Source organism: Formica exsecta, unplaced genomic scaffold (assembly GCF_003651465.1).
Source record: "Formica exsecta isolate Colony F162 unplaced genomic scaffold, ASM365146v1 scaffold194, whole genome shotgun sequence".
NCBI classification, from domain to species: domain Eukaryota; kingdom Metazoa; phylum Arthropoda; class Insecta; order Hymenoptera; family Formicidae; genus Formica; species Formica exsecta.
In genome coordinates, this window is record NW_021849240.1 from 845,977 (window position 1) to 870,343 (window position 24,367).

General features: G+C 41.0%; 4 protein-coding genes across 9 annotated transcripts in view; 3 read left to right on the top strand and 1 right to left on the bottom strand.

The window, feature by feature from the left end:
* LOC115234115 (acetyl-CoA carboxylase) overlaps positions 1-6,446 on the top strand; it is a 16,435-nt gene extending 9,989 nt beyond the window's left edge. For all 5 annotated transcript variants that reach the window (XM_029804879.1, XM_029804878.1, XM_029804880.1 and 2 more), the window contains 5 exons: positions 74-534; positions 655-4,503; positions 4,575-4,854; positions 4,945-5,225; positions 5,288-6,446. In XM_029804879.1, coding sequence (XP_029660739.1) covers positions 74-534; positions 655-4,503; positions 4,575-4,854; positions 4,945-5,225; positions 5,288-5,899 — 5,483 coding nt within the window. In that variant the 3' untranslated portion in view covers positions 5,900-6,446. The remainder of the gene's footprint in view (positions 1-73; positions 535-654; positions 4,504-4,574; positions 4,855-4,944; positions 5,226-5,287) is intronic.
* LOC115234117 (SID1 transmembrane family member 1-like) lies at positions 6,297-10,568 on the bottom strand. 2 transcript variants are annotated; one of them, XM_029804883.1, is made up of 10 exons: positions 10,158-10,568; positions 9,894-10,078; positions 9,519-9,811; positions 9,289-9,439; positions 9,131-9,214; positions 8,719-9,033; positions 8,044-8,593; positions 7,686-7,954; positions 7,413-7,622; positions 6,297-7,297 (listed from the first exon to the last, which is right to left on the bottom strand). In XM_029804883.1, exons 1-10 carry the CDS (start codon positions 10,174-10,176, stop codon positions 7,010-7,012), a joined length of 2,364 nt encoding a protein of 787 aa, XP_029660743.1. In that variant the 5' UTR covers positions 10,177-10,568; the 3' UTR covers positions 6,297-7,009. The 2 variants fall into 2 exon arrangements, with proteins under 2 accessions (XP_029660743.1, XP_029660742.1); XM_029804882.1 differs by having other exon boundaries at positions 7,413-7,954.
* Positions 10,569-12,142: 1,574 nt separating this feature from the next.
* LOC115234077 (phosphatidylinositol 4,5-bisphosphate 3-kinase catalytic subunit delta isoform) lies at positions 12,143-17,163 on the top strand. Its single transcript, XM_029804814.1, has 10 exons — positions 12,143-12,307; positions 12,689-13,147; positions 13,224-13,661; positions 13,749-14,179; positions 14,275-14,562; positions 14,635-14,913; positions 14,994-15,263; positions 15,352-15,666; positions 15,747-16,209; positions 16,297-17,163. Exons 1-10 carry the CDS (start codon positions 12,143-12,145, stop codon positions 16,426-16,428), a joined length of 3,240 nt encoding a protein of 1,079 aa, XP_029660674.1. The 3' UTR covers positions 16,429-17,163.
* A 520-nt stretch (positions 17,164-17,683) lies between these two features.
* LOC115234078 (protein white) lies at positions 17,684-23,367 on the top strand. The gene is made up of 10 exons (XM_029804815.1): positions 17,684-18,866; positions 19,589-19,823; positions 20,695-21,005; positions 21,195-21,393; positions 21,467-21,605; positions 21,695-22,025; positions 22,126-22,257; positions 22,367-22,595; positions 22,822-22,927; positions 22,992-23,367. Exons 1-10 carry the CDS (start codon positions 18,771-18,773, stop codon positions 23,263-23,265), a joined length of 2,052 nt encoding a protein of 683 aa, XP_029660675.1. The 5' UTR covers positions 17,684-18,770; the 3' UTR covers positions 23,266-23,367.
* Positions 23,368-24,367: the final 1,000 nt, after the last annotated feature.

The following is a 24,367-nucleotide window of genomic DNA, read 5'->3' on the forward strand; positions in this document are numbered from 1 at the left end:
GTAAGATCACTTCTTCTTTACGCTTAGCATATGATCCTGTATATAAATTACAACTTGGCTTGGATTTTTTTAGGCTTTAAACCAAGTTCCGGCACGGTGCAAGAATTGAATTTTCGATCGTCCAAGAACGTATGGGGCTATTTCTCGGTCGGCGCTTCGGGGGGACTTCACGAGTTCGCTGACTCGCAATTTGGCCATTGCTTCTCGTGGGGCGAAGACCGCATTCAGGCTAGAGAAAATTTAGTCGTAGCCCTAAAAGAATTAAGTATCAGGGGCGATTTTAGGACCACAGTCGAATATCTCATCACTCTTCTGGAAACGGAATCCTTTCAACAGAATAACATAGATACCGCTTGGCTCGACCTACTGATCGCGGAACGTGTTCGCAGCGATAAACCGGACGTTTTACTGGCTGTCACCTGCGGAGCGCTTCATATCGCCGATAGAACGATCACGGCCGCTTTCACCGGATTTCAAACGGCCTTAGAAAAGGGCCAAATACAGGCTAGCAACGATTTAGACAACGTTGTTGATGTAAGTTCCTGCTCGATGTTGGTCGAATAATGCACAATGATAACTTTTCGAAAGTGATTTTATGTTGTGGGGGGGGGGGGCTATACTTTTTTTCAAATATTTCATTACTATATGTCGCAGGTAGAGCTTATCAACGATGGATATAAGTACAAAGTACAAGCTGCCAAATCCGGTCCCAATAGCTATTTCCTCGTGATGAACGGTTCTTACAAAGAAGTGGAGATTCACCGCATGTCGGATGGAGGTTTGCTGCTTTCACTGGACGGTGCGAGTCTCACGACTTATATGCGGGAGGAGGTGGATCGTTATAGAATCATGTTGGGAAATCAGACATGCATTTTTGAAAAGGATAACGACCCATCCTTATTGAGATCACCATCGGCCGGCAAGCTAATCAATTTTTTGGTCGAGGACGGCGGCCATGTGGGCTCCGGTCAGGCGTACGCCGAAATCGAAGTGATGAAAATGGTCATGACCGTTACTGTCAGCGAAGCGGGTAGCATCTTTTACGTGAAGCGACCTGGCGCTATACTGGAAGCCGGTACCATGATAGCGCATCTCGAACTGGACGATCCATCGCTGGTGACGAAAGCGCAAGAATATACGGGACCGTTCCCAACGGCAGCGACGCTCGCCGTACCGGAGAAATTGAACCATCTTCATGCCAAATATCGAACCGCTTTGGAAAATACATTGGCTGGATATTGTCTGCCGGATCCGTTCCACTTGCCACGTTTGCGGGAGCTAATCGAAAAATTCATGAGTTCGTTGCGCGATCCCAACTTACCGTTGCTGGAATTGCAGGAGGTGATTGCAACAATATCCGGCAGGATCCCTATCTCGGTGGAGAAGAAGATTCGTAAATTGATGTCATTGTACGAGCGAAACATCACGTCGATCTTAGCCCAGTTTCCTAGTCAACAAATCGCAGCCGTGATCGACGGACATGCGGCGACTTTGTCCAAGAGAGCCGAACGCGATGTATTCTTCTTGACGACTCAAGCCATCGTGCAACTGGTACAGAGATATCGAAATGGTATACGCGGTCGAATGAAGACCGCCGTGCACGAACTACTGCGACAGTATTACATGGTCGAGAGCCAGTTCCAGCAGGGTCATTATGACAAATGCGTTTCCGCGCTGATAGAGAAATACAAGGACGATGTGGCGACCGTCACCGGTATGATTTTCAGTCACAATCAAGTGACGAAGAAGAATGTCTTAGTCACTATGCTGATCGATCATCTATGGGCCAACGAGCCCGGTCTTACCGATGAGCTCTCGAACACATTGACCGAACTGACTAGCCTGAATCGCACGGAACACAGTCGAGTCGCGCTGAGAGCCAGACAAGTGTTGATTGCCGCCCATCAACCCGCCTACGAGCTCAGACACAATCAAATGGAATCGATATTTCTCTCGGCAGTGGATATGTATGGGCACGATTTCCATCCAGAGAATTTGCAGAAGCTCATTCTTTCGGAAACGTCCATCTTTGATATTCTTCATGACTTCTTCTATCATACTAACCGTGCGGTGTGTAACGCCGCCTTGGAGGTCTACGTTCGACGGGCTTACATTAGTTACGAATTCACGTGTTTGCAACACCTGGAGCTATCCGGCGAGATTCCGCTGGTATATTTCCAATTCGTTTTACCCAGTAATCATCCGAATCGTCAGAATCAATCTTTGGTGGATTATAGAGCCGGCGCGATGGTGGCATTCCAGGATCTCGAGCAATTCACTCAATATGCAGATGAGGTTTTAGATCTGTTGGATGATCTGTCGAGTCCTTCACCGGTAATATCTACAAAATTATTAGAGGCGGTGGACGCTGTCGGCAGCGAGTCGCGGCACAGCACGTCCATCAATGTGTCCTTGAGCATGGCAACGGATGGAATAACGTCGACCGTGGCGGCGGCGACCAACGACAAGACCACCGAACCGGTTCACATATTGAGTATCGCGGTCAAGGAGAGTGGCACCGAAGATGATGCCACTATGTCTCGATTATTTGGAGATTGGTGCGCTAACAACAAAGACGAGTTGATATCCCGCGGCATCCGTAGAGTAACGTTCACCGTGCTCAAGAAGAGACAATTCCCCAAGTTCTTCACCTTTCGTCAGCGAGAGGGTTTCGTCGAGGACAGGATCTATCGGCATCTCGAGCCCGGTTGCGCCTTTCAATTAGAATTAAATCGTATGCGAACGTACGATCTCGAGGCGCTTCCGACGTCGAATCAGAAGATGCATCTGTATCTCGGCAAAGCCAAAGTTGCCAAGGGCCAGCAGGTTACCGATTATCGTTTCTTCATTCGCTCGATTATACGGCATTCTGATCTTATCACGAAGGAAGCGAGTTTCGATTATCTTCACAATGAAGGCGAACGCGTTTTGCTCGAGGCTATGGACGAATTGGAGGTCGCGTTCTCGCATCCTCTCGCGAAACGCACAGAGTGTAATCATATCTTCTTGAATTTCGTACCCACGGTCATTATGGATCCGAATAGAATAGAGGAGAGTGTGACTAGTATGGTGTTGCGATACGGGCCGAGATTGTGGAAGTTGCATGTACGACAGGCGGAGATCAAGATGACCATACGGCCCGCACCGGGAAAACCGACCTCTAACGTGCGCCTTTGTATCGCCAACGACAGCGGATACAGCATGGATTTGCATCTTTACACGGAGGCCACCGATCCCAAGACGGGTATCATCCGTTTCGAGTCTTATCTGCCCACAACGGTGAATACAGCGAATTGGAGGCCAGGTCCTATGCACGGACTACCGATCTCCACGCCGTATCTAACCAAAGATTATCTTCAGGCAAAGAGATTCCAGGCGCAGAGCGCCGGTACGACTTACGTCTACGATTTGCCGGACATATTCCGGCAACAAGTCGAGAAATTATGGCAAAAATATATAGAGGAGAGGCCATTGAACGATGGTCAGAATCCAATTGCTATCCCTAATCCAGTAATGGACATCGTGGAGTTGGTGCTAGATGGGGAACAATTAGTTGAGCAGAAGCGACTGCCGGGCGAGAACGACGTCGGCATGATTGCGTGGCGGTTGACCCTGTATACCCCGGAATGCCCGTTCGGTCGGGATGTTATACTCATCGCCAATGATCTCACATACCTGATAGGCTCGTTCGGAATACGCGAGGATGTGCTGTTTTGTAGAGCTTCCGAGAAGGCGAGGCAGCTCGGGTGTCCGCGGATATATTTTGCTGCTAATTCCGGCGCCCGTATCGGTCTGGCGGAGGAAGTAAAGGCCCTCTTCAGAATCGCGTGGGAAGAGGAAAACGAGCCGGAGAAAGGCTTCAAATATATATATCTTACGCCGGATGATTACGCGCGCCTAGCGTCTTTTAATTCGGTGAAAGCTTCACTGATCGAAGATCCCGCGGGCGAGTCCCGTTACAGGATTACAGACATTATCGGCAAGGACGACGGCTTTGGAGTGGAGAATCTCAAATACGCCGGTCTGATCGCGGGCGAAACGTCGCGGGCCTACGAGGAGATAATTACAATCTCTATAGTGTCGTGCCGCGCGATTGGTATCGGCACTTATCTAGTGCGTCTCGGCCAGAGGGTGATACAGATCGAGAACTCGCACATTATTCTAACCGGTTACCGAGCGTTGAACACCGTACTGGGTCGCGAGGTTTACGCCAGCAACAATCAGTTGGGTGGCACGCAGATTATGCACAACAATGGGGTGTCTCATGCGACCGACGCCCGGGACTTGGACGGAGTAGCGACCGCCTTGAAGTGGCTCACTTACTTCCCCAGAAGCAAAGGTGCCCCGTTACCGATACTATTACCCGTTATGGACCCGATCGATCGTGAAATTGCTTATATGCCCACGAAAACGGCCTACGATCCGAGATGGATGCTAGAAGGCAGATATTGCAACGAATCGAATGCTTGGGAGAGCGGCTTTTTCGACCGAGGCTCCTGGCACGTGAGTACTTATTTCTTGCATTTTGTAGCAAATTTTCGTGTCGTTAACTCGCTTTTGTCTTCTACGACTAGGAAATAATGAGGCCATGGGCGCAAACGGTGGTGACCGGACGGGCCAGGCTCGGTGGTATACCGTGCGGCGTTATCGCCGTCGAAACGAGGACCGTCGAACTGCATTTGCCGGCCGATCCCGCCAATCTGGATTCCGAAGCTAAGACCATATCTCAAGCGGGACAGGTTTGGTTCCCAGACAGCGCGTACAAAACTGCACAGGCTATCCAAGATTTCGGAAAGGAGGAGCTACCGCTATTTATCTTTGCTAATTGGAGAGGCTTCTCCGGAGGCATGAAAGGTGATCTTTTGATCGTCATTCGATGAATTCTTACAATCGCTTCATCATTTTCTTGCTCACTCTTTCTCTCTCTCTCTCTCTCTCTTATAGACATGTACGAGCAAATTGTCAAGTTCGGCGCGTACATTGTCGACGGGCTGCGGAAATATGACAAGCCGATATTCGTTTATATCCCGCCGAATGGAGAGCTCAGAGGTGGTGCTTGGGCAGTCGTGGATCCTATGATAAATCCTCGATTTATGGAGATGTTTGCCGACAATACCAGCAGAGGTGGCATCTTGGAAGCCGACGCGATTGTAGAGATTAAATTTCGAAACAAGGACATTGTGAAAACTATGCATAGAGTCGATTCCGTTATACAAAAGCTAAAGGTAAATACAACGACTTTGCGTAAAGTCAAACTCGTTTATATAACGTGTATGTATTTTTTTAGGAAAAATTGTCAACTGTTAATACGACGGAGGAACGAATCGAGCTCGAAGCACAGATTCGTAAACGCGAGAACATTCTGGAGCCAATGTATCGTCAAGTTGCCATTCATTTCGCCGACTTACATGACACGCCGGAGAGAATGTTTGAGAAGAACACGATTCAAGAGATAATACCATGGAAGAAAGCGCGTCGGTTATTTTACTGGCGATTACGACGCAGGCTTCTAGAAGAGGAAGTTAAGAACGAGATCTTATCGACACAGCCGAGTCTTGATGTCAGGCAAATGGGAGCAATGTTGCGACGCTGGTTTATCGAGGACAAGGGAACGACGGAATCGTACTTGTGGGATCAAGATGAGGCCGCGACCTGTTGGTTAGAGGCACAACGTAAAACGGATGATAGTGTCGTGTCGCGTAATATAATGTGCGTGAAGAGAGACGTGGTGGTGACGCGTATCAAGGAGGCTCTGGACACCTATCCGGAGATTAGACTGAACGCAGTTTTGGAAATTGCGCACAGATTACAACCAGCCGAACGAGCAGAGTTGCAGAGAACTTTATCGCAGTTGGAAACAACGGGGCAAGAGCACCAGGACACGGACGTTTTGTCCTGAGTGTGTTTCGCGTGTAAGCGTATTTGCCGCATGCTTAATTCATTCCAGCTTATTAAATGCTCGTTAATAGTACAATTCATCATCAGAGACGTACATTAATTCGTATCAGTTTTCACAAATATTTCCTGTTATCGAGGGTTAATAATCAAGTAAATGTTTTTTCAAAAGAAAGAGAGAGAGAATTTTTCAAATTTCGATAAAAAGAGCGCGTCACTGCCATTGTGTGACCGTGACGAGTTTATGGATTATACTTACATTATAATGTGACGAGAGATTTGAGATTCCCAAATTATCGCATGTTTTTTCAGCTATGTTACTTTCGTCGCAGTCTGGAAATATATACAGATTTGTATAATGAGTTATTATAAACTACACAATTAGTATCTTATATTATTTATTTTTTTTTTATGACAACATAGCATGATATCTTAACACACACATTATCTTTTAATTTTTAATTCCTTGGTTATAACGTTTTTTGATGATAAGACACTATATACATATATATATATACATATAGACATATACATACATATATATATATATATATCTGGAAGAACATGCGTTATTAAAATACGGTATTCTATGTATAATTACACTCACGCGCGCGCACACGCACACATTTACACACATTTTTCGAAGGAAACGCGGTTGTAATATTTTACAAACAATATGCTCGCATAACAATGTTTTATGATATATGCAACAAGAGCACAATTCGAATGTTATTTTTTTCTTTTTCACATTTTATGTGAAAGATGTGTATTTATAAATTTTTTAAAACTTTTTATCATATCCTATAAAAAAGGCGCCATCGAAAGATTTCGATTTAAAAATTTGTTATATACTTTAGTTATAACGGAAAACTTATATAGAATTTCGTATGCATTTATATACGTTTACTCGTTCTACTTCCAATATCATGCGCGATCCTTTCGTACAGACAATAATTATGGCGCGTTTCTATCACAAGAGAAAGAGTTTTTTTATATGTTTTATACAATTGTGATAACATTATCCAAGTAAACTATACATTGTATATATTTAAAAGCTTTGTAAAAAGAAGTTACAAAATTATACATATAATTTAAAAATATAAAAAAGAAATTCTCAAAAAACTGGTATTTGGCTACGATGTACATCTGTTAGATCATCGTCTAAAGTAAGTAATACCATAAACGAAAAGAACATTGCTAACGCTGAAAGAAAATGCCAAATATCGTGAGAATCAAAAAAATTCCATAATTCGCACGGTTTATTATACAGACGAGATTGGGCTGGCGTAAGAGCCCAGGATATAGTTTTATTCACAAAGAAGTACAGAGCTGCTCCCCAAAATAGCATGGATAAGAAGATATATATTCCGGGCATGAGAAGAATCCGTTCTCTATGGCAGAGCTGAAAAGATTTATGTATGAATGGGCATTAAAAAGTTCAAATTGACTTCTCATATGGAATCATAAAAGAGACCAAGAAAAATATATTGTATATAGAGAGAGGAAAATGTACATACCTTCATCACTATGTAAAAGAAGGTGTATAAAATTAAATTAGACATTAGTATAGCTAGTAAAAACGTAGCGAAATTGCCCTCGTGATACATATTTCCGAATACCGCGAGTCCCACGTTGCATAAATTCGCTAGCACGAGCATTATGAATCTGGCGGGATAGAGAGGTCGGAGTAGATGCCATATACCACAACGCGCGTCGTGTTTGAATGTCTGCAGAATGATAGAATCGAGTGTCTTGCAGCGGTTACAGAATATTAGAGAAAGGAAACATACCTGTATTACTCTGTTAAAAACGCCTCTGTTGAATTTGCATCGTCCCATGTAATATATCTGTACAGTCAGAATAAAGCATATGAGTAAATGCAGGATGCTGAATATCACCCAGAAATACGTGGAACCATTCAAAACTCCGATTAATCCTACGAATATAATAAGGGCTAAAATTCCAAATGTCACCGGTGCCCTGGCATTTATATCAGGATGACGATTTTGATAGATCTTGAGCATGCAGAGCACCGCGATTATGTACATGAAGCTGGTATCTGTAAAACAGATAACGATGTCGGTTAACGACATGACAGATAAAAGACGATGCGAAAGAAAATATACATATTTTCCTATTGCTACTTACCAAATTGAAAATTACTACGACTAGGACACACGTGATAACTTGCCGACAATATGCCTTCCATTATCAATGCCGTGCCCATCGCGTAAAACAGACCGTAATGCTGCGGTATGCCGTAACATTTAGTCATATCCGTCTCCGACTCGTTACGCTCTCGAGAATAAGTTAGAAATATAAATAGTAAGCCTAGTAAAAAGTATCCGAAATTCGAAAATACATGATTAAAATCGGACAGCAAGCCTAGCGGATGGGCACACAGAAAGTTGTAGTAACACATATCTTGATTTCCGGTGGTATGAAGCACACGCTGGTACGTTATCGCCAATTGGACAACCGGCAGCGTGTAAAACACTGCGACGGTTGCCAAATAATATAGATATAAACGAGATTTGTGCCGCAATATCCGCGGTTCCTTGCGAGCGAGATCGCAGACTGAGAGAACGATCTTTGTTCGTATTACATCCTTATCGGAGAGAGCATCCTCCATTAGATCTATGTCGTCCTCGTCTAGGGACGAATCTTCCTCCACAGAATCCCATTTCTTCGACCTGACCTGTGATGAAATGTTTTGATCGCATATGTGCACACACACTTAAATTATTAGGAATATATACAAAAAATATACATATATATCTATCGTTTTCTTTTCATACTTTAAGTCTCTTTGATATTAATTACCTCTCCCGTCATCGAGGGACTCGGCGCGTGATCGTTAATATCCTCGTTTTGCTCATTTATTGGTTCTTGTATAAACCTTCTGCTCTTTCTGATATTGAACACTATCACAGCCGTTATATAAAAGATACAAAAACACAATGCAATTGCCCCAGCTGATGCCGTAGCAATGATATAATCTCGTTCGGTGATGGTAGGATTAATAATTAACGTAACGTTCTTCCTACGAAGAGGATTATTACCGGATGTCCCGTTGCAATCCGTATCTTCCCCTTTAACGACGAGTACGACGAAGAATCCTGAAGGATAAGCCTCTCTCTGCAGCAAGTATATCAATTCTATGTTACATCGCGAATATATATAAAATATATGCCTAGAAAAAGATCATACGCGTATAATCTTACATATTACTCACCGGTACCGTAATGCCCCCTCTTCTACTTACAGTCTGCCAATGTCCAGAAAGCTCGATGTTTCGTTCTAAATCAAACACAGGACACTGCAAGAGAAAAAAAAGAAATGAAAATTTATATCATTTCATTATTTTCAGCAAAAGTATCATTTACGACTCACTGATGTATTTTGTATAGACACAGTCATACAAATATCATTGTCCGATTCGACGCGAACAATAACGGAGGAATTATCCGCTTGTTTCGAGAAAATGTAACCATAATATATAGGCTCGGATGGAGAGATCTCTATTATTGTCTTATTTCCCGAACTGTAAAAGATCAAACATTATAAAGAAGCAAACATACAATTATTTCATACATTTCCCAATCAATTTTATTTGTATGTACCTTAAATAAAAGTCCTCTACTTTCACTACATTGAGTTCAAAGAAGATATTCTCAGGACTAGCTGTAGAGATACCAACAATGACATATTCCTCTTTATTCTTTGGCGCGTATCGATAGTATTTCGTTGAGCACAGAATTCGACTAGTTTTATTATATATTATAGAATCTGTGCCATCGACTAGTAAAGGTATTTGCCAAGATAGAATACCTGTTGTTTGACGCACTATTACTATCAATGGAAATCTGTGCGTTGCGTTACTTTCTATTTCTATCTTTGCAGTTTCCAGAGATATCTAAAAGCATGTGTCTAGTTTTAATAATAAATCGATGAAGTATACAATTATGTGATCAAGAATTAGATTCATCGAGAATTACATCGGCGGCACGATACAAAAACACATATTCAGCAGTAGAATTTGTGATATTCTTTTCTGGCTGATCGTAGTCAGCCTTGATGACGATCGGGGAGAATGCTGATGGTGACGAAATCGAAGCTGCAATATCGAAAAGCAGCAATACAATAATCAATTCCAAAGCATTTCGCATCTCCATTGAATTTGCTGGAAAAATAGTAAAATTAATTTGGAGAATTCATTTGATGGAAGAGTGCGTGTGTCTTAAGTGATACAATGAAATTACCATTGATCGCTTTTCCCATTTTGACATAAAGCCAGCAAAAAGCTCTTTCCTCTCTAGATGTAAATAATTTTGCTTCTGCTACGCTCGTGTACGATTACATATCTTTAAAATTTTTTGACGGCTTTTGAATGCTTGGTCATCTCATTCCAATACACTGTGTCACGCACATAGAAAGCACGATAGAAAGCAAGCTTAAGTTCTGCAAATGCAAAAATCTTATTTCGCTCTTTTATCAATTTCCATTTCGGGAACTCGAAAAGTTAAAATTTGCAATTGCATCTGACTGCATCATCTCATCGTTATGACAGTTCATTAGCACTGTATACATCAGTTACATATGTATACAGGCTGACATACTGCGTTTCGATCTTTCGATATTCACTACCTGTACTGAGAATCTATAGTGTACGTGACGTAAATTATAGATTTTCAGTCTTGCAGTGAATATCGGAACGCAGCTATAGTCGTAGGTCATAGTTGGTATATATATATTTTGCAATGGCGCGAAATCGCGCGGAAATATTTTTTATCGCGGTGCAGTTAGCCGGCCTGTGTCGCCGGGCGGCGTGACGCCGCTGATCGCCGCAATGTGGCGCTGACGTCGCGATTCGCTTCCGGTGATACGTCGTCAACGGTCGACGTTCAACAGCGCCAATTTTTCTCGGCGCGCGTTCTGTTTTCCGGTCGCCCTGCCGGTTTTATTACGCGTAGCAACACCGACAGTTGACGAGACGAGGTTGTCTTTGACGCTGAGATCTGAGATTCGCCAATTTTCTCGCCAAGCATCTCTGGCCTGACATTGAAAGTGCTGCCGATTCGACGTCGCTGTCAACTTTTGACGTGCGCTTTCGTTCGTTGTCAGACGAAAAAATGGCGACCGCCGTGCCATCGCGATTCGCCGTCCTTAGCATTGAGGACGATGACTTCAAGCCGAAGAAGACGCAGAAAAGCACGACGACGAGCAGTACGTGACGTAAATTATAGATTTTCAGTACTGGCAGTGAATATTGGAACGCAACCTAAAAAAGCTTCATGAAAAAGATAAATATAATATAAAATAAAATAACTGTGATAAATAAAATAAATAAATAGAATTAAAAAATATAAGTAAATATATCTAAAAAAAATTGTACGCAAATATATATAATATATAGGAATATTTTCTTTTCCGGAATATACGAGAAATTCTCTATCCGACAGAGGCTGCGGTTGGAAAGACGCTAGAAGTGCTTCGAAGCGTTTGATTGACCAATCAGAGCAAAGAGAGTAAAGATTTCTTTATTCTAATTGGTTAATGCAATGCTTCGAAGCATCTCTAGCGTCTTCTCGACCGCAGCCAGAGAGAGCCAATCAGCAAAGCGTGGCTACTCGATGCGCGGAAGATCGGCGCGTTTAAGCGCGTCTCATACGGTATCCGCTCGCTGCTGCTGTTGCTGCTGGTTGAACGCGAAGTAAATAATGGCGGAACCGTGTTTTGTTATTAAGTGTGGACGATAATGGTTATTTGTATCTTGGCACGCGTACGAGACATCGGTTCTGTTTGAAAAAAAAAAAAAAAGTAATGTTCCGATGCGTTTCCATCGCATTGCGAATGTGAGGTGATTCTGTCCGCGATCATATCGCCAAGAGACACGGATTTTTTCGCAGTAGAGTAAATAGCAATATCTATATTATATATACACACACACATATAACACACACACACACACACACATATATATCTCTCTCTACCGTACCGCGAATTCTTCGACGTTACGAAACTAACTCGCGCGAACCAGCTTTCCCACCGCAAATGGGAAAGATGAACCAGAGATTTATCAGACGGCATAGACGGGTCGGGAGGTATTTTTGATTAATGCCTCTTCCGTCTCCTCGTCTTTTCGTGATGTGAAAGTGGATCGACATATGTACGTGATGCTCGCCCACCGTACGTGCGTGCATTTAACTTGTGCCTGATATAGGGTTGCTGTATTTTCTTATTCATCATGGTGCACGGTGCCATACCGAGCGCGTACAAATACAACTTTTGGGCGGAGAGGCCCGGGGATGCACAGGAGGCCTCGGTGGTGGAGCTCACGTGCCTCATGCCAAACGGTGTTGTCATACCGTTTGAGATCAATCGCAATATTACCTTAGATCAGATCAAGGAGGTGAGCATCCTCGTGTACATACAATGTACACATCTCTTCTATCATTGCGCGGTAAACGTTCTTTTCCCTTTCATTTGAATGTATATTCTTATACTTTAATCAGTTAGACTGCGTAATGTTGCAAAAACATGTGCTTGAATGTAAAAAGTGTAACAAGATTCTAGCATCTTAGAAATGTATACACATGTATACACTTAATAAAAAAAGTTATTTGAATGTAATTATAATAATTTGAGGAAGTATTAATGTTATATGAAAAGAATATATACATGTACGTATTTGAACTTGCAACTGGTGAACGAATACATGTATATAAAGGAGGAATATATATATGGTTAATATAATTATACAAAGGCTATACATTTAATAAATGTTTGACAGGATCTATGGGATGAGGCTAGTAAGTACCCTCTTCATGGAACATTAAAAGATGCACCGTCGTATGTATTCTCGTGTATCAACTCAAATGCTGAGGTAGAAGAATTGCGGGATGAAACAAGACGTCTCTGTGATATAAGGCCGTTTTGTTCGGTGTTAAAAGTTATAGAACGCGAAGGTATAAAAAGCGATAGGAATTTAGATTCACAAATCGGCCTCTTAATCGGTAAAGGCTTGCATGAGTTTGCTGCCATGAAAAATTCCGAGGTCAATGACTTTAGATGGAAAATGCGTCTCTTGGGAGATGATGTGGCTTTAGGTAGACAGAAGAAAAGCTGGATAGAAAAAGTGCATTATCAGTTCCCATCGAGAATAGCACCAGCACCAATCGTACCTAAAAATATAGAAACTCGATTGAAAGATGGAAATATTGTTTTGGTTACTAAATTCGAAAACTCAGAGGTAAAACCAAATAATTTTTATACATTTTGCCCTTTTCCAATAAATTCTCGCTAAAATGGCAATTGTATTATTTCAGACAGCGTTTACCTTTCAAATAGCACATACCACTACGCCACCTGAATTACTCGAGATAATCTTGAACAAGAGAGCAAATACTCTTAATACTCGGGATGAACACCCAAACGAATTTACGCTTAAGATTTGCGGACAGGAGGAGTACTTGATCGGTGACAAGACTCCGCTCATACACTTTAGTTATATTCAAGATTGCCTAGCGAAAGACATCACACCGACGCTGGTTACGCTCAAGAAAACTAGCGTACCTGTGGACAAGGATAACGCTAACGACAATCCAGAAGTGGACACGTTGCAGCGTACGAAACCATCATCTTCTACGTTAACGCTGCGCAAAAAGGGCAAGCATATTTCAGTATGGAAACTCGAGGAGCCTTTTGTTTTCACTGTGAATGGAATTTCCCGACTTAATTGCGATGCCGCTCATCGTACTGTAGAAGTAGGTTACAACCTGTTTAAAAGTGTTTTGAGAAACAGGTCTATCAAAGATTCATATAATTCTGATTCTTTTTACTTTTATACATAGATTGGACTACAAGCTGGCCTTTTTCACGGTGGAAAATCCCTCTGCGAAAGTCAAAAAACCAAAGAAATTATTGTAAATCCCGATGGGAGTTGCGAATGGGAAGAGAATCTTAAGTTCGACATCAAAGTCAGAGATATACCACGAATGGCACGGCTGTGTTTTGTATTGTATGAAATCAGCAAGACTGCAAAAGGCTTAAAGAGCAGAAAACTGGTCCGGGATTCGAAGCAGGAGTTCTTTATAAATCCTTTATGTTGGGCGAATACAACGATATATGATTTTAAATCTCAATTGAAAACTGGTGCTATGACGTTGTATACATGGACTTATGCGGAAGATATACAAAACGACGATTTACTTCATCCTCTCGGGACAGTGGTTTCGAATCCTCATATAGACAGGGCGGCCGCTCTCATGTTAACGTTTCCAAAGTAACTACATGTTTTGTAATTTACAGAATATGAGATATAATATTTGTGTGTTATATTATGCTTTTTGTATGCATTTTATCCGTTTACTATTTTAGTTACGGAAAGGATCAATGCATTCTTTATCCTACACCGGAGAAAATGGTTGAATATGCCCAAACGTTGCGGGAACAATCAAACGAACGTTCGGTTAAAGACGAATTGAATCAGGAGTCCGATGTTAGTCAACAATTGGAGCAATTGAGATTACTAACTGACCGGGATCCGTTGCACGAATTACACGAGCAAGAAAAGAAGACAATGTGGATGTTGAGGCATCATTGCCTTCGCGAAATTCCGACACTTTTAGCTAAGTTGTTACAATGCGTAGAATGGAATGACCATAGGTAATGATAGATAATATTGATTGATTGCTTATAAAGTGACATAAATAAATCGAAATTTACGAATATTTACAGAGAAGTCGCGGAGGCTACGGCACTTATACAACAATGGCCGAAATTGCCGGCGGAGAAAGCTTTGGAATTATTAGATTATGCTTATGCCGATCAAAACGTTCGAAATTTTGCGGTTCGTTGTTTAAAGGACATCACCGACGATGATCTCAGTCTTTACTTACTGCAGCTCGCTCAGGCCTTAAAACACGAAAATTATCTAGCGTGTCCTTTGACGGAGTTTCTTTTGAAACGAGCACTTAACAATCAAAGGATAGGACATTATTTATTTTGGCATCTTAGGTTGGTTGCAGTTTCATATGCACTATTCAGATTTATCTATTACAATATTGTCTCTCATTTGCTCAATTTATGAAAATTAGGTCAGAAATGCAAGTCGGTTCAGTGTCAGTTCGTTTTGGTCTCATATTGGAAGCGTACTGTAGAGGAAGCCAACAACACATGAAATCGCTATTTAATCAGATGATGTGTTTGGATAAATTGAGGAGCGTCTCGGAGCAAGTGAAGCAGAAAAAGGATCGTAAAACGGCTCTCCAAGGCTTTCAGGACTTTATTCAAGAACCGCACTGCCAAGAAGCGATATCCAACGTCTTTAATCCTCTCGACCCGAGTTTCAGGTGGAATCGCATCAAGTGAGTTTACTATCTTCAAAATTTATGAAAATAGGTGACGTTTTAAATTTTTCTTTTAATCTTGACTGCTTCTCTTTTTTTGCCCTAGAATTGAAAAGTGTCGGGTGATGGACAGTAAGATGCGACCACTTTGGCTAGTTTTCGAGAACAGCGATCCTTTCGGCGACGATATCTACTTAATCCTCAAACACGGAGATGACTTAAGGCAAGATATGCTAACACTTCAAATGCTACGCATTATGGATAAGCTATGGAAGAAGGAAGGCTTGGACTTGCGTATGAATCCATATGGCTGTATATCTACGGAGAATAGAGTCGGGATGATAGAGGTAGTATTGAATGCAGAAACGATAGCGAACATCCAGAAGGAGAAAGGCACGTTCTCTGCGACAGCGGCCTTCAGGTAAGTAAAACATCTGATATATCGCGCGATATCAGAAACGATAATTCGAACGACGAAAATTTTTATTGTTTTCTTTATAGGAGAGGTTCTTTGTTGGCTTGGCTAAAAGACCACAATCATACGGAAATGGCATTGAACAAAGCGATCGAGGAATTTACTTTGAGCTGCGCGGGTTACTGCGTCGCGACCTACGTTCTCGGAATAGCCGACAGACATTCTGACAATATAATGGTCAAAAAGACTGGACAATTGTTTCACGTCGATTTCGGTCATATATTGGGCCACTTTAAGGAGAAGTTTGGATTTAGACGTGAACGCGTACCCTTCGTTTTGACCAACGATTTCGTACACGTTATAAATAAGGGCCAAACAAAAAAGGGTCACGCCGCCGAGTTTCAAAGATTTCAGAGCTATTGCGAGCAAGCCTTTTTGATTTTGCGTCAACATGGAGGACTTATATTGTCTCTATTTGCTATGATGATATCTACCGGACTGCCTGAACTCTCATCGGAGAAAGATCTGAATTATCTTAGAGATACTTTGGTATGTATGGTCGCAAAGATACAACCGTTAATATACTACAATTAATAAAGACGATACACTTAAAGTGGCGTTTAAATATCTTTTTAGGTCCTAGAAATGTCCGAAAATGAAGCGCAAAAGCATTTTAGAAGCAAATTCGCCGAGGCTCTCTGCAATTCGTGGAAAACGTCGTTAAATTGGGCGTCGCATAATATGTCCAAGAATAATAAAACTACGTGAACGGCGACGACAATCGCATTTTACGCGATGAGTCTTGAAAGCACTTGAGAATGCAGTCACGATTGAACAGTGCGCGTTATCAATGAACGCTCTGACACATTTGTGCACGTCGCGATTGGTTGCCTGCTTGGACTAGACATTTGTGGACTAGAATAAAGACTGTCATTTCTGTAAATCCGACACGTTAGGATTAGAAAATTGGCGATCGCGACCAGTATACAATTGAGACTAAAATCGATCGTTGCTGCTGCTACGTCAACGGAGAGCTGGTTCGGTAGAATTGTCTCTTCAGACTCGAAAATACGTTAGGCTCATACATTTTTTTGGAGCCTTATTCTACGCAGCACGAGCAGTCGGTGCCGTATATATACGCCTACGTTCGGTGTAGTAAAATATGTTCTTCAACGACGGACGTACGGTACATATCACTAAACAGGATTCTTTTTAAGTTTCGCTCAGTTAAAGTCTAGTTTAAGTTTGAAATTCCGTCGAGCGATCTTAAATTCGAAATCGTGTAAAATTAGAAACTGGTTTATTTCGTTAAAAAATTGGGTATTGTTCTCAAAATATTTATAGCGATACGCCAAGAGGTTTGTGTGATGGTTGGTACACACGAATCCTTTACGCGTAATACGAAATAAACCGTAAAAGTCGTACAATTATCTTCGCCAACGTAAAGATATGCCGATTTTCATTATACAAAAAACATAAAATAAAAACTTTCAATTTGTCAAATGTGATACGAAAAAATGCAACATGCGCGTCACAACGTTTCTTATAATTCGAAAAGAAGCTTGGTGATCGTTTCGATAATGGACGATACGGTTTCTTCTGCATCGTCCATTGGCAATGACAGTGTGTGATAACCCAAAGCAATATCTATTTTGCGAAACTGACACGACGGAACAGCATCGATGAAAATATCATGATCGATCTCGAACGATCTTGATCTTGGGGATAGCCAAGTATTCCTTTTTTAAATATCGATTAAGCGCGAAATTAACTGCAGTGATTTGCGTAGGCGCGCCACTGCCGACTGAAAATATTCTTTTTTCTCATGTCTAAGATTTATTTCTTATTTGAAAGCAAAAAGAAATAATATTTCATACCGATGACAAGTGAAATCTTTCCTAATTATTATATCACGCGCGCGATATCGTGTTTCAGATGCATACATATATAGATATATGAAAACGCGAAAAATCACACCCTACAATATATATGTATATGTATATATATGTGTATATATATATACACATATATATAAAATCTTGATAAATATACCGCAATTCACATATAGCGACATAGTTGAAGTAGGGCCACATTCATACTTCAGCGCTGTTCTACATAATAGACCGCTACGCTTTCTAAAAAAAACGGCTCTAAAAAGACCACCCGACCGTACCGCGCGCTCTTCTCTCTCTCTCTCTCTCTCTCTCTCTCTTACTCTCTCTCTCTCTTACACCTACATACACACACACATAAACAAAATGTAAGATAAGATAATGATCTCTAATACACTCTAGAAAATAAAAAAAATAAATAATGTTGCAGACTGCGTCACACAAAGTCGCATATTCATATCATCATCATTATCATCATCCTCTTAACTAGTGCATTATATTTAAATTGTTTAAAGTAACTTCTTATATATATATATACACACACGCATAATATTATACATATAGCATTAGATACATATACGTGTATACATCTTGAAATCCCTCGACCGAATTTGATTTCGATATCGCGTATTCTTAATTTTTACGGATGGATTTGTCCGAAAATAAATCCGGCCAGAGGGACTGTATAAAGAGAGATAGGGCGACTGTGCACGCGTCGGGACCCGACGGAGAGGGGCGTTTCTTACGACCGATTCGCGCGCGATATATATCGTCGTTCACGCATCGTATACGCAGGTAGTGTGTACACGCATCCGCGATACCGCGAGGAAAAGAAGCCGGGTTCTCTCGTTCTTCTGAGAGTGTATTATTGTACTGTTTCGTGCGCGGTTTTCGAACACATACATGCGACCATATTTTACTCTCGCAATTTTTTTTTCATCGTCTCGCAACGATATATTGGAATATTGTAATTTTGTACAACGTACACATAGAGAGATCTGTATTGGTCGGTGTCTACTGTAAATAAAATCGATTTCGAAATCGTTGCGTTTTTTCGATTGCGATTTGTAAAAATTATTGCAAATTACATCACGCGAGTATAAACACGTTCTACTATTACCTGTAATTAATATCAGAGATCGTCTTATTTTTTTTAATCGAGTACTTGTCAGTGCGTCTGCGAGAAAGGAAAGACTAACAGCATAGTCGTCTAGAAAAATGACGGCTACCGAGGAAACGGAGCCGTTGATATCTACGACGCCGACGACTTCTGCGGGTAAAGGCCAAAGGGTTACTTATCATGCAATCTCTTTTGTAAGTACTATAAATAAAACACGACCCAATTATATTTATTTTGCAAATGCAAACGATGACAAGTCAAATCGAAATCGTTTTCAGTCGAATAATTTGCCGCGCATTTTCTTCGAGCTTATCATTTATCTTTATATATCTCTTTCTCATACATATACCGTAATATTCCGTAATATTTCTCTTAAAGGGATCGATACATTTATGTCTAATATGGCTTCGTTCCAGTCACCGATTCTAGCGAGAGTTCGATTACGTGATCAAAGATATAATTCGAACAAAATCAGTAAATTTCATTACAAATTAACCATTCTATTTTTGTATAAAATCAATCTTTCTTTATCTCTAAAAAAATATATCATTGAGTTTTTGAGCAATCAATGATAAACTTTGGCAAATAAGGTTGTAACAGAAATAATCAGGAAATTATATTTCTCAGCCAATTATGTGCAAATAAATTTTAATACATCTAATTCAGCAATTCGAGAAGCTTTTTTACACTTACAAAGATGTTAAGAATTTGAAAAACGCAATAAAAAATGAGCGCAGATTTTTATCAGAAAAAATCTCGAAATATTGGCGAAAGAAATATTTAAAAAAAAATCACTCGGTAGTTTGAAACAATTTATCTCAAGCAATGAAGATATTAGTAAAAACATACATTTTTACAATGCGTTATCATTTACACTAAAATATGTAGAAAGAAAATAGAAGCTCTATTGTTATAGGAAGCAAACGAAAGAGATAGATTGCATGATGGAAGTCCCGAGAACTCCTTTAGTCTAAAATCGATTTCAAGTGCGCCGATAGGCGTAAATTTCAACAGCGAAATCTTCACCAACAGAATTACCTACACATGGAGCGACGTGAATGTTTATTATAGTACGAAAACCGACAGGATCTGGGATCAGTTAATGTTCAGGCCTCGAAAGTCCATCGCACAGAAGCACATATTAAAAGATGGTAAAAAGAAACGAAACAAAAAGAACAGATACATTTTTTTTTTCTATATTCACGACAATTGCCCGGCTTTTATATATGTAATCGTATATAAATATATACATATAATATAATTATATACATATATAATATGTGCATATATGTTCTCTTTCTCTTATATATTCTGTATCCGTTTATGAAAGACAAAGTTCCGCAATGTCCGCGAAAAGCTATTCCGCGATATTATAGACATCCGCTGATACGACTTATACCGATGAAGCATCGTTTACAATGCAAAGACTAGTAAACGAGTAGTTGTCTGGCCGATTGGGCCTCCCTTTTTAACAAGCGGAGCTCTGTCTTAAGCAATATTAAATTGACCCTGAAGCGAAACGGAGGCGGCAAATGTAAAATAAAATAAATGGAGACGAAAGCGAAATGTCGATCCTATCGGGCAAATTGGATTTAATTAATTCAATTAGACGCGCTTCAGCTTCTAATGTATTTACAAACTTTGAAAACTTATGATCGACTGTGATGCACTGGCGTTAATTAAAACTGTGCTAACGAAATCGTTAACCTTAATTAACAGGGGATATATATATATATATATATACATATATGTATAGAGAGAGATATATAGAGAGAGAATATTATATTTAATTTAATTGCAAAACTGTAGTTTTTCTTAAAAAATTATGCAAAAATTATTCTTCTAATCATTTTCCAATTATTCTTCTTATGTATATCATTATACATATATAGAATTATAAATATATATATTTATATATGATTATCCATGGACTTTTTTCAGAGAGATTTGCAGAATACGCGTGTGTGTCTACGTAGCTTTTACCGTAAATAAATCGGCAAATAAATCGGCATTTTTTTTAAGTGTGCGGAGTGGCCTATCCCGGCGAATTGCTCGTAATCATGGGCGCATCAGGTGCAGGCAAGACAACTTTATTAAACGCGCTGACATTTCGCACGACACGCGGGGTGTCCACGTCTGGTCTGATGGCCGCCAACGGTCGGAGGATATCGCCGGACGTTCTCACCTCGAGGATGGCTTACGTGCAACAGGACGATTTATTTATCGGCACATTGACGGTGACGGAACATCTAATGTTTCAGGCGACAGTGCGAATGGATCGTCACATACCTCGTCACCAGAGGATTAAGAGGGTCAATGAAGTCATCGACGAGGTAATGCAATTGTGTTAAATTTATTAAAACATTATTAATTTATTAATTTATTAATTTTAAAATTTTAAAATGCATTTAAAGTTTATTAAAAATTAACTTCATTGTAAGATAACTCTTTTAATTGTCGGTATCAAACGTTACGAATACTTGGAATAAGTATTGTCAATTCAGTGTTTCTTTCATAAGCAGCTTGCCCTTTCGAAATGTCGAAACACCAGGATAGGAATACCCGGTAAAGTAAAGGGTCTTTCGGGCGGTGAGATGAAGAGATTGTCTTTTGCTTCCGAGGTATTGACCGATCCGCCGCTGATGTTCTGCGACGAGCCGACATCCGGCTTGGATTCCTTCATGGCTCATCAGGTTATTTCCATCTTGAAGGCCTTGGCGGGTGAGTGAGCCACGATAAGAGCTGCCAGCGAAGTTATCTTGTGGTATAAGATATAATAAACAAATTTCAACAGCAAGTGGTAAAACGATCGTCGCCACTTTACATCAACCTTCGTCGGAGCTGTTCGTTCTATTTGACAAAATTCTGTTGATGGCCGAAGGAAGAGTCGCCTTTATGGGTACAGCCGTGCAAGCTTGTTCCTTCTTCAAGACGTAAGTTCAGCAAATGAATCATCAAACTCTATTAGATTCGTATTTTTAAAAATGGAAACTCGTTCGTTACAATGTATAATCTTTTTCAGGCTTGGCGCGGCCTGTCCCAGCAATTACAACCCTGCAGATTACTTCGTGCAAATGTTGGCCGTGGTACCGGGACGCGAGTTGGCCTGCAGACATGCGATCAAAACGACGTGCGACACCTTCCGGAGCAGCGAATACGGAAGAAAGATCGTCACAGAGGCAGAAACAGTCCATGGCGAATTCGAGAGTTTCCTCAAGTATCATTCCAAAGATGCCGGTCGTTCGCCTTACAAGGCGAGCTGGTGCGAGCAGTTTCACGCAGTTCTATGGCGTTCCTGGCTGTCGGTGATCAAGGAACCGCTTCTCATTAAAGTTCGCCTCCTACAAACCATCGTGCGTTTCCCTCCCAAACATTTATGGCATAACATCAATTCCACATCATTCCACGAAAAAATAGATATAGAAAGGAACGAATTGGAATTTTCTGTCGCAGATGATCTCGCTATTGATCGGTGCCACTTACTTTGGCCAGCGAATCGATCTAGACGGCGTGATGAATATCAACGGCGCTCTGTTCATTTTCCTTAGCTGTATGACTTTCCAGAACGTCTTCGCTGTCATTAACGTGAGATTCCGAGACATAAGCCGAGCCGCGTTTAAAATTTTTATTTCAAATCTTATTGGAGGAAATGCTTGAAAAAGGTCGACTAAGATCGAAACGTACTCCTACACAGGTATTCTGCGCCGAATTACCGATATTCCTTCGCGAGCACAGAAATGGCATGTATCGCACTGACGTCTACTTCATCTGTAAGACGCTGGCGGAAGCGCCGATATTTCTAGCGATACCGCTGATGTTCACCGTCATCGTTTATCCCATGATCGGCCTCTACCCCGACGTGAGGCATTTCTTTATCGCAGCCGCCGTGTTGACTCTCGTAGCCAACGTGTCGACCTCGTTCGGTAATCACCCGGAAAAAAAGTTCCATACATGATCAAATATAAATATATATGCTTATATATAAGTATATAAGAAGAACAATTGCAAAATAATTATATAGAAAAATTTTATATATCATTTTATATATTTATATCTGATTTATATATAGATTTTTTTTCCCGGGCAAGAGATAGCTTTAAACGGAAACGCGTCTCGCGTCCTCGCGTTCAATCTCTGTTTCATTCGTAGGTTATCTGATATCCTGTATCAGCAACAGCGTGACTACGGCCCTTTCCATTGGTCCTCCGGTGATAATACCGTTCTTGCTGTTCGGTGGCTTCTTCCTAAACACGGCGTGAGTATCGTTATTTCCGACACTAATATTCAAGATATAACTAATCGACGTATTCGTACGACAGGTCTGTGCCGTCCTATTTTCTCTGGTTCTCATATCTGTCCTGGTTCCGTTACGGTAACGAGGCTCTTTTGGTCAACCAGTGGTCAGAGATCGACTCTATAGACTGCACTACAAGCAACATCACATGTCCGAAATCGGGACGCACCGTTCTCCAAATTTACAATTTCAGGAAAGAGAACTTTTCGATGGACATTCTCTGCTTGTTCGCGCTTATCGCGGCGTTCCGTCTCTTGGCGTTTTTCGCCTTACTATCGAAAACTCGCCGTTCAAAGTAACGCATAACATTATTGCCTTATGAAATGAACAGTTTTTGTTCTTATTGCACGTGTAACATATTTTTATAATAAATAATTTTAACAATAAATAATTTTAAAAGAGAACGAGTCGCGTATATATATTGTACTTTTTTTTCTAATTTATAAACACGAGGACCATTAGACGGACAAATCACAAGTCTCGTTGAAGCTATCGATATTGACACACGCCAACCGCAAAAAGGCGACGTAATAGGAACTGGAAGAAACACCTCCCCCGACTGCAGCTACCATCCATGTGTCGGCGTTTCCTGTATCGGGGTTGACCGCTCTTTCACTCGCGTCTAGATACTATTACAAACCGGTTGCCATGCATACCGTGCGACCGCATGTACGAGGGAGAGATATATAAGGCGTAAGAGACAATCTTGGAGACCTTCGAGAGAACGCGTCGTAGGAAAAAAGATCAAGATCTACATTCATTACGTTTGTCGATGATATTGTTCGTGGCCTGCTGATCACGCCGAGATTGTCATTCGGTTGGAAATAGGCAACGCGATACGCGAAAGATATGCCATTATTGTCTCACAGCTATAACGCCGATCGTTGAAAATGATGTGACAATTCCAATAGCGGATCGGCCGCGTCTCGCTCGACTACGTGTAGGGTTTCGGTTTTTGATTACCGCGAGGCCTGAGTCACGAACCTAGTGGGCAATTTTCAGAGGGTGGGTGTCTTACGCGAATAAGCTATATTGATTTACAAGCGTCACCGGTGTCAGATTACACACCGGTCATTGGTCTGCTTTAATTTCGATATCGATTAGAAAAATTTAACGCTATAATTCTGCATTCTAAAAAGATTAATAGAGAGAGAGAGAGAGAGAATCATTTGATAAGGATTAATATAATTAACTTAATTATACTTGATATACTTGAAGTTATATGTAAGAAAAAATATATGTTGGAAGTTCTTTTTTCTTGGATAAATTTTATAGAGACGAACTTTTGATATTAATAATCGTTGGCGATCGGATCGGTGATATTCGACTACGAAGAGAGTCGAAGAAGGGAAGCGAAGTGCATCAGGTGCATCGAGTGGTGGTAGTAAGCGCGACACGACG